Genomic DNA, 14,189 nt, shown 5'->3' on the forward strand with positions numbered 1-14,189 from the left:
CAGCAGTCAAGCTTCATAAAGTCAATGGGCTATAGGACCAAATGGAGAGGAACTAGCTGAGACTGGGAGGGATAAAGGATACAGGCAACAACAACCACCTTGAGAGGACAGACAACCACTCAGGCCTGGTCAATACCATGTCAATCTCAGTATATAGAGGAATTCCTTTGGACATAAAGGGAATTGCAAATAAATAAATGATTACTAATTATTCACTCTCTACAATTATTTGCTGCTCTGTAAAAAGTCACATATATAGGCAAACGGTTGTCTTGGGGTTTAGAATATGATCTTATTTTTATTACTGAGATGCAGGGTAAAATATTCTGGATGATTTCATGTGTACCAACTGTAGTATAATCACATGTTTACTACATCTTTATTCAAATCCACTGTCAACAATTAGTGACTTCTTTCATCAACAACAATTTGATAAACTGATAGAAGAGGCACATTATTAAAGGCCCATTTCTAACTAAACAAGAAACCCTGTCTTAAGTGTAACAGAGAAAACAAGGCACAGTGTGGAAATAAGACAAATGAATCATTATTCATATTAAGTGCTTGATGAGGAAATGCCATTCTCATGATATCATAGTAATAACCAGTGGTTATAGGGGCCAATATTGGAACATAAACCATGAATCAGGCTCAACAGATCTAAAACAGTTTGGGTTTCCAAGCTGGCAAATGAATGGCCTGTTTCCTTCACAAGTGCAACATTAAACAAATTAAATATTATACATCTAATGATACTGTAATAGCAAAGCTTATTATTTGGTCTAAAATGTCAAACTAAATAACATGAGATTATAGATTTTGTTAACCGTGATCCCTTTCGAGTACTCCTCCTCATCAAATTATTGCATAGTCAATGAATATCCCTCTGTGCCTCATTTGAACCGGGTGTAATGTTAAGTTGGAGAGCTGTGAAACATTTGCATGATTTTGTGGAGGAAGTGTTCCAAAAATTGGCTATTTCTTTCTTCTCCTCGTTGTATAAAGTAAAGGGGGAACAGCAGTGATAGACCAAAGTGGTAAAGTCACCTTAATCTGGCGCACACACGCAGTAACGTCTTCAAGTCAAAGTGAGGGCAAGCTGCAAAGACGGGAGAAGGCCTACAGAAGTACAGATGTTGGAGCAACAACACAAGAGAAAGAGGCAAAAGGTTTTGGTTAACACTTTGGTTCAGAGGCACTCAGCGTGGTCAACATGCAGGGAGAGACTACCCTCCATCACCACTGTATCAAACAAGCTAGGGAAATATCACAAGGATTCATTCAGCCTTGCATGCAAAATAAAAGATTCAGCAAATAACAGATTCCCCTCAGATTCAGTTCAATGCCACCTCTGAACACCGCTCTAGTCTCCTCCTCCACAGTCAGGACCACATCAGTCAGTCAGTCCTCAGAGTTGTCCAAATCCACCTCCTCCCAGGATGCCTTGGTGCGCTGCTCCCAGTTCTTGGCTTGATCAATCACAGCACGGGAGAGGAGCACCACGCAGGCTGCCAGACCGGAGATACGGTCCTCGAATGCTGTCCCACTCTCCCAGAGGTCTGCCTCTGTGTTATACACATGCACGTATTTCATACGGTTGCTCTTGTCATGAGAGCGCCCACCTAGTATGTAGATGAGGCTGCCGAGTACTGCCACACCGGGCTCCCCATGACCAGCTGGTAGAGGAGTCATCACAGACCAAGAGTTATCTGCTGGGCTGTAGCATGCCACCTGGATAAGAGACCAGTAACTTAGTATATTACATCTCACACCACAAGCCTTTGTTGCATTACAAACTGTTGCTCAGTCACTTTGAATACCATTGGTAAGTGGAGGTAAGGTACCTGGAGAACATCTCGGCGGTACCCGCGCTCATCATTGCTGCCACCAATGACATAGACTCGTCCATTGACAGCAGCCATGCCATGCCATGCCCGCTCCACCGGCCCCTCTGCACACGCTGCCCACTGGTTGTGTTGGGGGTCATAACAGTATGTCTCTCTCAGGTACGCCATTCCCCGCCGCCCACAAGTGACGTACATCTTGCCATCCAAGACTGCTCCGGCGTGTGCATACACCTAGAGGGAAGACTAGACTAGTATTCAGGCATAGGTTCGGCACAACATAAAAAAATATGGACAAAGAGCCACGGAATATCAAGAATAGCTTATTCAATGAGGAAATCCATATTTATTTGATTATTCTCACAAATGGTGAATTGGTCCTACTTGTTGTTTATCTCAAGGGAAGGTTCCTCATAAATCCCCTTCTCCCTCCATACTTTGATACACTGACAAATAGATAGTGAATATCTAGCACCCTCTTGTGGACAATGTGAGTGCATACTTAGAGAGGTTATGCTCTTTATGATGTGATCGTACCTCTCTCCTGAGGGCTGCCACATATTCCCAGGTGTTGGTGTGTGGGTCGTAGCGTTCTACACACTCCAGTTCATTGCTGTAGTCGCGCCCCCCAATTGCATAGATGTGTCCGTCCAGCACACACACACAGTGGTCTGCATGCTGCTGCTGCAGGGGCTTGATGGAGCACCAGGTGTTGTGGCGAGGGTCATATCTGAGAGGAGACTGAGTGCTTGAGATCAAATATCACGTCTTTTCATTAATTAAGGTCAAATGTCAAAGAGGACATGCTAATTAATGGCAAAAAGAGGAACGCTAATTAATTGGCAATTAGTAATATTTTGAACGTGCATTTGTGATATTTGTCATGTAAAATTATTGCAAAGGTTTCAACTGCAGTGATTTACATCCAAAGAAAAATAAGACTTCAGACTGTTCCAAGAACAAATTAAGTCAGCAGTAAACAGACTTTTTTGAGCAAATTAGAGTTCAAATTCAATTACATGGGAACTCAAAACAAAACAACTTATCAGTCAGATGACATTTTGAGCTGACACCCGTCTGTTTTTATACATGTAGCCTACTCTTTTATGATAGAAATGCATATATACTGCTCAAAAAAATAAAGGGAACACTTAAACAACACAATGTAACTCCAAGTCAATCACACTTCTGTGAAATCAAACTGTCCACTTAGGAAGCAACACTGATTGACAATCAATTTCACATGCTGTTGTGCAAATGGAATAGACAACAGGTGGAAATTATAGGCAATTAGCAAGACACCCCCAATAAAGGAGTGGTTCTGCAGGTGGTGACCACAGACCACTTCTCAGTTCCTATGCTTCCTGGCTGATGTTTTGGTCACTTTTGAATGCTGGCGGTGCTTTCACTCTAGTGTTAGCATGAGACGGAGTCTACAACCCACACAAGTGGCTCAGGTAGTGCAGCTCATCCAGGATGGCACATCAATGCGAGCTGTGGCAAGAAGGTTTGCAGTGTCTGTCAACGTAGTGTCCAGAGCATGGAGGCGCTACCAGGAGACAGGCCAGTACATCAGGAGACGTGGAGGAGGCCATAGGAGGGCAACAACCCAGCAGCAGGACCGCTACCTCCGCCTTTGTGCAAGGAGGAGCAGGAGAAGCACTGCCGGAGCCCTGCAAAATGACCTCCAGCAGGCCACAAATGTGCATGTGTCTGCTCAAACGGTCAGAAACAGACTCCATGAGTGTGGTATGAGGGCCCGATGTCCACAGGTGGGGGTTGTGCTTACAGCCCAACACCGTGCAGGACGTTTGACATTTGCCAGAGAACACCAAGATTGGCAAATTCGCCACTGGCGCCCTGTGCTCTTCACAGATGAAAGCAGGTTCACACTGAGCACATGTGACAGACGTGACAGTCTGGAGACGCCGTGGAGAACGTTCTGCTGCCTGCAACATCCTCCAGCATGACCGGTTTGGCGGTGGGTCAGTCATGGTGTGGGGTGGCATTTCTTTGAGGGGCCGCACAGCCCTCCATGTGCTCGCCAGAGGTAGCCTGACTACCATTAGGTACCGAGATGAGATCCTGAGACCCCTTGTGAGACCATATGCTGGTGCGGTTGGCCCTGGGTTCCTCCTAATGCAAGACAATGCCAGACCTCATGTGGCTGGAGTGTGTCAGCAGTTCCTGCAAGAGGAAGGCATTGATGCTATGGACTGGACCGCCCGTTCCCCAGACCTGAATCCAATTGAGCACAACTGGGACATCATGTCTCGCTCCATCCACCAACGCCACGTTGCACCACAGACTGTCCAGGAGTTGGCGGATGCTTTAGTCCATATCTGGGAGGAGATCCCTCAGGAGACCATCCGCCACCTCATCAGGAGCATGCCCAGGCGTTGTAGGGAGGTCATACAGGCACGTGGAGGCCACACACACTACTGAGCCTCATTTTGACTTGTTTTAAGGACATTACATCAAAGTTGGATCAGCCTGTAGTGTGGTTTTCCACTTTAATTTTGAGTGTGACTCAAAATCCAGACCTCCATGGGTTGATAAATTGGATTTCCATTGATTATTTTTGTGTGATCTTTTGTCAGCACATTCAACTATGTAAAGATAAAAGTATTTAATAAGATTATTTCATTCATTCAGATCTAGGATGTGTTATTTTAGTGTTCCCTTTATTTTTTTGAGCAGTGTATCTTTTTTGTATTTAACTAGACAAGTCAGTTAAGAACAAATTCTTATTTACAATGACGGCCTTGGGTTAACTGCCTTGTTCAGGGGCAGAACGACAGATTTTTACCTTGTCAGCTCGGGGATTCAATCTAGCAACCTTCGGTTACTGGCCCAACGCTCTAACCACTAGGCTACCTGCTGCCCGAATACTGCCCTACCAAGCAAAAAGGCAGTAACTGCTCATTTGGTTGAAAATGAGGTTGTCATTTTTGCTAGTTTAAATACATGCTTAATCATGTGGACAAGTATCCTGCCTCTATTCTATTGTGTTTTGGAGAAAATGGGGGTCATTTTAGCAGTAACTGCATAAAGTTACTGTGAAACCAAGGTAAATAAAAGCATTATTCTCCACGCTATGAGCAGTTACTGCATTTTTGCTCGGTAGGGCAGAATACAGTTTAACTCCTATACAGTGGCTTCTTTCATTGTTAGACATTGCATTCTGCTCTGTATGGTAGATAGTTAAGAGAATCACACAGTAGATCATGACAGCAGGCCTAATGATCAGATAGATACACTGTTAGAGTGGATCTGCCTATGCTATTGGGTCTCACCTCCAGCAGCGAGTCTCTGCACGAAAGCCGCTGGTGTTCTTGTCTCCCCCAATCAAATAGACAAAGTTGTTCAGCACAGCGATACCTTGGTTGGACATGCGGGGGGCCTGTGCAGCCGTGAGTGTCCTCCACTCACCCCAGCTAGGGTGATAGACCTGGAACAATTCTTCGCTCTCAGTCAGTGAGCCAGAGGAGAACATACCTCCGAAGCCAAGGATGCAGTTGAAGTTGGAACGGGGCTGGGTGAGGGGGCCCTGCAGGATGGGCTGCCAAAGCTCCTGCTCATGGTAACGCAGTGCAGCTGCCACCAGGTCCTTCAGTGTACACTGATTCAACCGTCCAAACAGTCTCTGCAACACCTGTTTGTCCATGAGGCAGAAACGCACTGCCTCGAGCATCCTCAGATTGTCCTGGGGGAGGGGGAGAATGAGTAATGGTGCAGAACAGTCTGTTCCACACATCCCTACACAAAGGCCCATCTGAGTTTGTTCATCCATCAATACAAGCCTGGTGGTCAAACGTGACACAGCTTTCAAAGTTATTGGATTTTCATGTAATACAAAATGGCCAGCGGAGGGCATGCATTCTTTTACTGCTTCTGATTTTCGGCAGTACTATAGGCAAACAGCCTCAAATGTCTCAAAGCGAGTGGCTGACTAACCGGCTGGCCTTACCTGGAGGGACACCTGGTCTGTCTCCACCTGCTCTGGGCTGTAGTGGTAGTGCAAAGCTGCCTCGTACACCTCGTTCTCTGAGCTGACCTCCAGCTCGTCACTGCTCAGCACACTGAGGACCTTCTCTGGGGGAAGCTGGCGGTACACGTCTGTGCGAGAGAATGTCTGAATGTTCCTCAGGATGTAGGAGTGCACCTTGGCCCCCAGCTGCTGCAGCCCATACACATCAGCCAGCTTGTCAACTTCCAAGATGTTGCTGTCATCCAGCCAGGAAAAGAGGAAGTCACAGCAAAAGCCAATAACCTCCTCAATCTACAAAATATTAAATCCAAAGGTCACCGGGGGATACAGCCCAAGACATATGACTTTGATCCAAAGGACACAAAAAAAAGAACATACCTGTACAAGAGTGGCAGCAACCAGGACCTCCTGCACGTTGTCCAGGTCTAGCTCAAGCTCCGATGTGTAGATGAAGTCCAGAAGTTTGGTCATGGCAGTGTAGGTCACCCCATGCACTGGAATCTCTGTCAGCTGCGTCTCTCTGAGACCTCCAGCAAACATCCCTCTGGATAAAACACAAGCAGGGTTAGGGGAGAAATAGCCTCTCCCCAAAGTGAGACGAGGGGAGAACTGACTAAAGTCTTGCAGATGGAAAATAGTGTCAGGCAAACTGGCCTACCTGAAGTAGTCACATGCGGCAGCCAGGAGGATACGATGGGCTTGGATGGGCTTGCCCTCCACCATGAGCACTACGTCAAACAGGATGCCACCCTGCCTCAGGCCAAACAGCCCATCCAACAGGCTGCGGGAATGGGCACAACTTCGATATGTCTGGCGGCCACATTGACCAGATGAGCTGGTGGGGCTCCCCATTTGGTTCAGCTCCCCATCATCGGCCATTGCTGATTATTCCTTGTCTCACATTAGGCACACTAGTACTAGCTAATACTCACTCTTCCCATGATGTTTCACATGCTGATGTGGTTGGGAGAGATGAAACATGAAAGGGAAAAATAAACGATCATGTAGCTACAGTTTCATAACTAGCTAGCTAACACCCCATGCACACAACATCATACTAGATACTGCTTCCATTTATAATCATATATTAGGCCTATCTGAAGATCTAGCAAGACGAATGTAAAACACGAATTACACTGGTAGTAGTAGTGTGACAGACCACCAAGTTAATAGCTAGTTATCTAGATAGTGAATAACAGTTAGAATGTACTTCTTATATGACTAGCTATATTGAATTCCTATATTCCTCTCCGATACCCATCACGACACGAACATACACAGACATCACGTGACAAATGGTATAGCTACCCAAATATGGTCTAGCTATATACTGTATACTACCTAGCTAGTTCATGAGTCATTATTACACAAGCACGCTGTGTAGCAGAACTCTCGAAAAACAGACGTTTTCAAAGTAGCAGCAAGCTAGCTAGCTAACATGAACACAGCTCTGCACGGCTTCTGCAATTGCATGTCGGTTGAAAAATAGTTAAGTTGTTTTCACTTTCGATTAGTTGAAACTAAAGCAATATTACAATTTGAACAATGTGGTTAAATAACTAGGGTGAAAAACAAACAAAATACCTAGCTTGCCAGCCGTGTTTACTGTTCCTTTCAGGTATTCATGGGCCCATTTCTTGTGAGGTCATTTCCGTCTACAATATTATTTCTGCGCGCACTAATGTCAGTAAAGCATGACTATCTTAAATGTTTGTTTTACAGAAATAATGCATATCGTACCGATTGTGCTGGATTTCACAGTGATTCGTGCTAATGTTGTGAAAGAATATGAGGAGGGGAGACTGTCACCTGCGCACTATACAGGGTATTATGTAATGTGAGTAGGCTTGTCTGAAATGTAAATTAAGCGACACAATATGTGACTGTCTCACTGAGATATAAAAGCACGGATAGCCTACAGGAAATTTACTTATTGTATGTGGCAGATGCGGAATAAATGTAATGTATGCCCATTAGTTGACTTACCAGAAGAGGACGCTCTTTCCTCAAACAAATGTCCTTCCTCTCTATCAACCCTGTGTTCATGTCAATGGGTGTGTTCGAGCATTAAGCCTAGACAAAAATTGTCAGTGAAGTCGGAGCTGCAGCTGTGACTGCCGAAAGTAGGACACTAGTGATTTTCCAACAGCAAACCTCAAATCAACATTGTTGATAAAAGTGCTTCTTTATAAATGTCGAATTAAACTTTTCTATCACCCCATACCACACACTCACAAACTGAAAACATAATGTGTGTACAATTTATTGGTTAGAGATGATTTGTATACCTTGTAGCTTCAGAATAGGGGCAAAGTTGGTTCCTGTTTCAGTCACGTTTTTAGCCACGTTCGCATGCGTCAAACAAAAACCCAACTGCTCCTTTTGATTGGATCTTTTTGACTCCATGATTTGCATACTGCTACTACTGCTTTTTGAACTCCAGACAACGATTATCTGTGGATAAATTAGAAAACATTCTGTGAAGATGTTAATCCCTCACTGCAGGAACAATAGGTAGTGAGGAGAGCGACTCATTTTTCATGTTTTTTCATCCATTTCTATGCACTACTGAACGAAGACCCGTTTAGGAGCCAAATGAACTACTCTTTTAGGTGAACGTATCCAAAAGATCCAGCTCATCGAAAAGACTTGGAATGCCCATCCCTAAAAAAATACTAATAATTGGTTGACAAGTAGTGCATCCCATAATGCAGGTGATGGCTGCATGGTAGCGACTTGAAGGTGACTTCATCAGAATCTGCATGACCTTTGATCACATGATTTTTGTAAAGTTCATGTAGTCAACGAGTAGTCGGATGTCGGACAATTTTTTTTGTCCATAATGCAACACACTTTGAAAGGTGGCGACCAACGATGCTCAACGTCTTGACAAAAGTGATCCGCTCGAATGCGCCCAATGGCTCTATTTTAGACAGGGATTTTTTTTTAGATTCTACCCATTTACTGCAGAATTTCCACAGAAATGTTCACAGAATGACATGCTTTGTATGATCACATGATGGAAGTCTGTTGGAGTGAACATCTGTGGATTTAACTCTTGTTTTTGTTACAAATGTAATTTAAAGAAAGACTGACATTTAGCTAGATAATTTCCAAAGAAAGAACCTGTTGCTTACAGCAAATATGGTGGTACAGTTATTGTGGACTGTAATCAACCTGGCAACTTTGTATGGCAAATGATATTCACATCCATGTTTACTGTGTTATGAATACCAATGTTCCCAGCTGCCTCCATTGGATTCAAGACAGAAGTTGCCATTTCTATTTCACATCCAGAGTTCAGACTATATCCCTTGAGATCTCATCAAGTTCCCACAGAGCTAAAGGTTCATTCTATATATGTCACATCCTCAATCTCTCATGACAGATATGTTCTGTAATTTCCATTTTACTGATCAATGTAACTGGAGAGAGATTTATTAATGTTTTATTTGAATGGTCAGTCAGTGGTCATGGTCAGTCAATGCAATGTTTATAATGATAATGATTAACAATATGGCCTATACACAATCTGAATTCATAAGTGCAATATCAATACTGCATGTATTAGTCATACTGTATGTTGGAGCACAAATGTAAATAAATACTTTTAATTTCAGAAAGATTTTATCAAACTGTTTAGACATTGTATGTTGTTATAGCTTGATAATGAGAGCTCAGCTCTGCACAAGCTCATACAGAGGTTTCCTAAGGCTGCTTGTCCTGTTGTATCAAGGTATTAATGGTTTGGTTTTACAATCTCATTCATCTTCTGGGGAAGCTTTCATTTACATACAGTTTACATTGTTTCCTGACATGTGAGACAGACATTTTCCAACTGATTTGGCATGATCCATCATTTAGTTCTAGCCCTCAAACAAAGTCCTCATCTGGTATATTTCTTTCTTCAGCACATGTTCCTATGCTTACTTTATTCTTAGTTTAAGCATGTATCAATGTAATCACAGCTCTTATCAGTTGTATTACCATTCATTTTCCCATGACCTTGATTATGCCATTGCTTTCCCAGACATAATGCTATTTATACTCCGTCCTATGTCCTATTCTTGTGTGTTATGCGAGAGAGTTAGTACACTGGCAAAATTAAACCATTGGTTAATCAGGAACAGAATCACCAATGACAGAAGGGTACATGATTTTGTCAACATGAGGCAATTGTAATCTGTTTGTCTGTGTGTCAATTGTCAGGTTATCTTGCAGTGAAATTAGAACAAATGATGTTTCACAAAGAGACATTTATAATGTATTTTCCAAAGATAACCATTGCTCCATTCATCCTGATTGTGAAATGTTGGCTCATTATGTTCAGCCTCTGACTACGCTCTGTGGTTTACAAAGATGGATGGCAATCCAAAGGTTTGCTGTATCAGGAAGCACAAACATTGTATGCTACATGTAAACAGTTATGATTATTAAATGCTCACTGGTTTGAAATAATGACACCTTCATTTTATTTTTGTACAGCACAGTACACAACACCATACACGTTGGTGGTCTTCAATTGTTGGTGGTCTTCAATCTTATCAGCACACTGGTTGGTTCTCTGTCTCATTTGATCCATTTCCTTCCCACCTCTCGTCCTCTCACTGTAACAGCTTGACACAGTCTTCTGTGTCACCATCTATAGTTGTAGGAAGAGAGGCCCGAGGTAACAGAGGGCATTGCAAAGTATCCTGTCAACCAATATTCCAGCCAATAGACCCACAGGCAATGTGGTAGATGTTATTCATAGATTCGAGATGGCTTGAGTTGGCCCACAAAAATCCATGTCACATTAATAAATGATGTTATGCTGATTGCATTGAAACTGAAAGGTGAAGCTGATGCAGCTCCACTGGATGGATCTGCCTTCCTCACAGGTGGTTGATTGAACAGTGCTTGAATAATTACTTTAGAATTATATGGGTTGACATTGGTCCTGGCATGGCTGTGTCAAACACTTCAGCAAAATAAAGTAATTCTGAAAGTCAGACTACTAGACCGAGGAGAGGACTCTAATGTTATCATGGCGTTTTGCTTCTCCCTCGTCTTACTGTTTTATTTGACTTGAGAGAATGTGGACAGGTTGTTGTTGTCGGGCCTGTCTCAAGGTCACATGTCTGGTAGAGTCATTAATGAGAGTACAGTCCAACCAAGCTGGGAAAAATATCATCAGTTGTCAGGAAGGGCAGTTCAGCTTGTGTACAGATGCAGTTGTTATTGGAAAATAACTGTACAAGTGAAAGCTATAGGAACAGTGAGCCAGAGATCAATTACATTCAACTTCAAGGCTATTTATTTGGCAGATGCTTTCCAACAAAATAAGCCATTGTTTGAGCTATTAACTGCCAATTGCTTTGCAAAATGTTCAACATTTTCTGCTGGAACTACTTCAAAACGTATCTCTTGCAACCATGTGGATAATGAATACCTACTGTATAGAATGCCCTTCAGCCAATCAGATTTGATTATTTAACAAAGTTATGGTATAAGAATATAATGGCGCTATAGAGACTGTAAAGTGTCTGTCACTGTTCACAAAGTGTAAATTCTGGAAATAAAGGGGTGGTTTCCAGGACACAGATTAAGCCTAATCCAGGACAAAAAAGCATTTTAATGGAGAATCATCATTGATCTCGCTTTTTAGTCCAGGATTAGGATTAATCTGTGTCTGAGAAAACAGCCCAAAAAGTTAATCTATTCATAATAGGCAACTACGGCATGCAAAGAAAATGATCAATTTCACATAATGATTGTCTGTCAAAACTGTATTGTATTGCTATCATCAGGTCCTCAAGCCTTTACGAGTTCTGGAGAAAATAGTAGAGGAGTCTGCAGCATCACCTGCCAGTTAAAGATACAATAGAAAGTAATGAGGCGTATTACTAAGGCTTGTTGAAAGGCGGGTGAACCAACCGTGCTTTCCTCTACAACACGGTGCTACTATATTTCAGTATTTGACTGTGAAGTCTGAGGAACTGGCAGATCTGTGGACAATACAACTGATTAGCACAGGAGAGGTGGGTAACAGCACTGCCATTCAAACACAGTCTTCAAGCCATAGAAGATGGTTTCCATGCAAACTAGTCACCCGTGTACATGAGAGTTGGCATAAGGACCCAGTATTACTGTACATTAGAACCCATGTTCAATATCAATCAGTCACTGAACCTGCCAACCATCTCTACTTTTAAATGTTATAACGTCTTGTGTATCTGAAGATCAGTGGAGGCTGGCTCATAATAATGGCTGGAATAGAGTCAATGGTATTTGATACCATTCCACTTATTCTGCTCCAGCCATTACATCGAGCCTGTTCTCCCCAATTAAGGTGCCACCAACCTCCTGTGCTGAAGATCCATATTTGAAAGTCATTGACCTGGTCCACTGATGATTTTAGAAAATAGGTCTAGTCTAGTGCTCATTTGTTTCACGGAGTGGAATGATTGGAATGAATAAACAGAGCCCAATATGCTTTACAATGGACCAATTTTCTTCTCTGTGGTGGTGTAAATCAGAGGAATGGTTGGGTAGAGACTGAAGTATGACCCTGGCAGCTGCAAATTTGCTGTGGCTGCTCGGTGATTACGAATGTGTAATCAATTCTCCTCCACAACGAGATCCTATAATAAAACAGCTCAGAGGACCGGTGTTTGATGAAGCCTACTCTGTCTCAGCTGGCTTTCTCCGAGTGATACATCATTCTCTCCCTCCAAGTTATAAACTGTGGGCTTTTCCTCCTCTTTTACTGGGCCATATCAGTCTTGACTTGGACAGATGCTTTTGCTACATTTGTCATTGTCATAAATCATTGTGTAAAAACAACTTCTGTTTATCACGGGTATTCTTCTGGAAATAGCTATGGTATCTGTTTAAAAAAACATTTACAGTTTTTTGTTCCATGTTTAAACTATTGGAATTACTTATCTCTTTAAACTAAATTCACAAAAAGTCAGTTCAAGTAAATATTTGAAACAATGTCTGACCTGAGTGTTTTTGACACAAGCCATCATGCAGAACTATGGCAGCTCACAGGCTCCAGATGATAGAAATAACAGTACTGCTGTCTTAGTCTCTCTGCTGTGTGTGCTCCTTTGGTTAGCTTAGAGGTCAGTAGCAGAGGTTAGTGTCAGCTTTGGAAAGGCTAGGACATTTCCATGACTCACAGCAAGCAGAGTCAAAGCCAGGAGAGGGGCAACTGTAAAGATCAGAGCCATCGAATGTAAGAACGCACAAACACTTCCAACAACAACAAGCTTGATGGCTCATGGTGAATATATTCACGTCTGAGGAACTTTGTGGGATTGTCTACTCCGTCCCCTCTTGTAGTATTTCGTAGAAGATAATCAGATTGTCAAGTGAGGAAGAAGACAAGGTTTTGACACTACTTTAGCAAACCTAACACAATTTTAAATCTAATCGCTGGCGGTAGCACTATAGGTCTGGGGAGTGTCTGTCACGACTTCCACCGAAGTCGGCTCCTCTCCTTGTTCGGGTGGCGTTCGGCGGTCGACGTCACTAGCCATCGCCGCTCCATTTTTCATTGTTCCATTTGTTTTGTCTTGTTCCCCGCACACCTGGTTTACATTCCCTAATCACATTGTATATATATATTCCTCTGTTCCCCCCATGTTCTTGTATGGAATTGTTTTTGTTACATGTTCAGTGTGCCACGCCAGGCTGGTTGTTTCCCCCCTGGGTATTCTTGTGTAACCCATAGGAGGTTAGATTATTACGTTTGTTTTTTCTATTTTGCTTTTGGATGGAGGTTTGACGCTGTTGCGTCCGTTTGTTGTGCTTCTGCCCAAATAAAGAGTGCGCCTGCTCACAACTCTCTGCTCTCCTGCACCTGACTTCAACACCAGTTGCGCATACGCTGACAGAATTCCACACCACCCATGGAGTCAGCAGGAGCAGGTACCCCGGTTAGAGGAGTCGAGGAACGTGCCCGAGAACACTCGGCGATGCTGCAACATCTCGGCGCCACGATTGATTGCGTTGTCCAGACCATGGACCGCTGGGAGAGACAGGGAGTCTCTCCTGCGCCTCGACCAGCACAACCAGGGGTATCTCTACCCGTCCCTCCTGGATCCGATCCCAGTGGGATGCGTCTCTCCCTTCCCAGGGAGTATGATGGGACGGCAGCACGGTGCCAGGGGTTCCTATTACAGCTGGACCTATACCTGGCCACTGTTCACCCAGCTCCCTCGGGAAGGGAGAGGGTGTCCGCCCTCGTCTCATGCCTCTCGGGGAGAGCTCTGGAGTGGGCAAACGCCGTGTGGGGAGAAGGAGATGCGGCGTTGGACCACTTCGAAGAGTTCACCGGCTCTTCCACCTGAGGCAGGGGACGAGGA

General features: G+C 43.5%; 1 protein-coding gene across 4 annotated transcripts; it reads right to left on the reverse strand.

Annotated features, from left to right (window-relative positions):
- Positions 1 to 267: 267 nt before the first annotated feature.
- On the reverse strand, positions 268 to 8,143 carry klhl22 (kelch-like family member 22). 4 transcript variants are annotated; one of them, XM_045703100.2, is made up of 8 exons: positions 8,124 to 8,143; positions 6,494 to 6,789; positions 6,214 to 6,379; positions 5,815 to 6,126; positions 5,141 to 5,550; positions 2,382 to 2,574; positions 1,845 to 2,078; positions 268 to 1,731 (listed from the first exon to the last, which is right to left on the reverse strand). In XM_045703100.2, exons 2-8 carry the CDS (start codon positions 6,712 to 6,714, stop codon positions 1,402 to 1,404), a joined length of 1,866 nt encoding a protein of 621 aa, XP_045559056.2. In that variant the 5' UTR covers positions 6,715 to 6,789; positions 8,124 to 8,143; the 3' UTR covers positions 268 to 1,401. The 4 variants fall into 4 exon arrangements, with proteins under 4 accessions (XP_045559056.2, XP_014015660.3, XP_014015661.3 ...); XM_014160185.3 differs by lacking the exon at positions 8,124 to 8,143 and adding an exon at positions 7,822 to 7,920; XM_014160186.3 differs by lacking the exon at positions 8,124 to 8,143 and adding an exon at positions 7,576 to 7,655.
- Between the last annotated feature and the right edge of the window lie 6,046 nt (positions 8,144 to 14,189).

The sequence above is a fragment of the Salmo salar genome, chromosome 20 (assembly GCF_965601325.2).
Source record: "Salmo salar chromosome 20, fSalSal1, whole genome shotgun sequence".
Lineage (NCBI taxonomy): Eukaryota > Metazoa > Chordata > Actinopteri > Salmoniformes > Salmonidae > Salmo > Salmo salar.

Coding starts and splice junctions, on each gene's coding strand:
- klhl22 (XM_045703100.2), bottom strand. CDS start 6,714: ATGGCCGATGATGGGGAGCTGAACCAAATGGGGAGCCCCACCAGCTCA. Junction 6,127..6,213: donor TTGCTGCCACTCTTGTACAG/GTATGTTCTTTT, acceptor AATATTTTGTAG/ATTGAGGAGGTTATTGGCTT. Junction 1,732..1,844: donor ACCGCCGAGATGTTCTCCAG/GTACCTTACCTC, acceptor TCTCTTATCCAG/GTGGCATGCTACAGCCCAGC.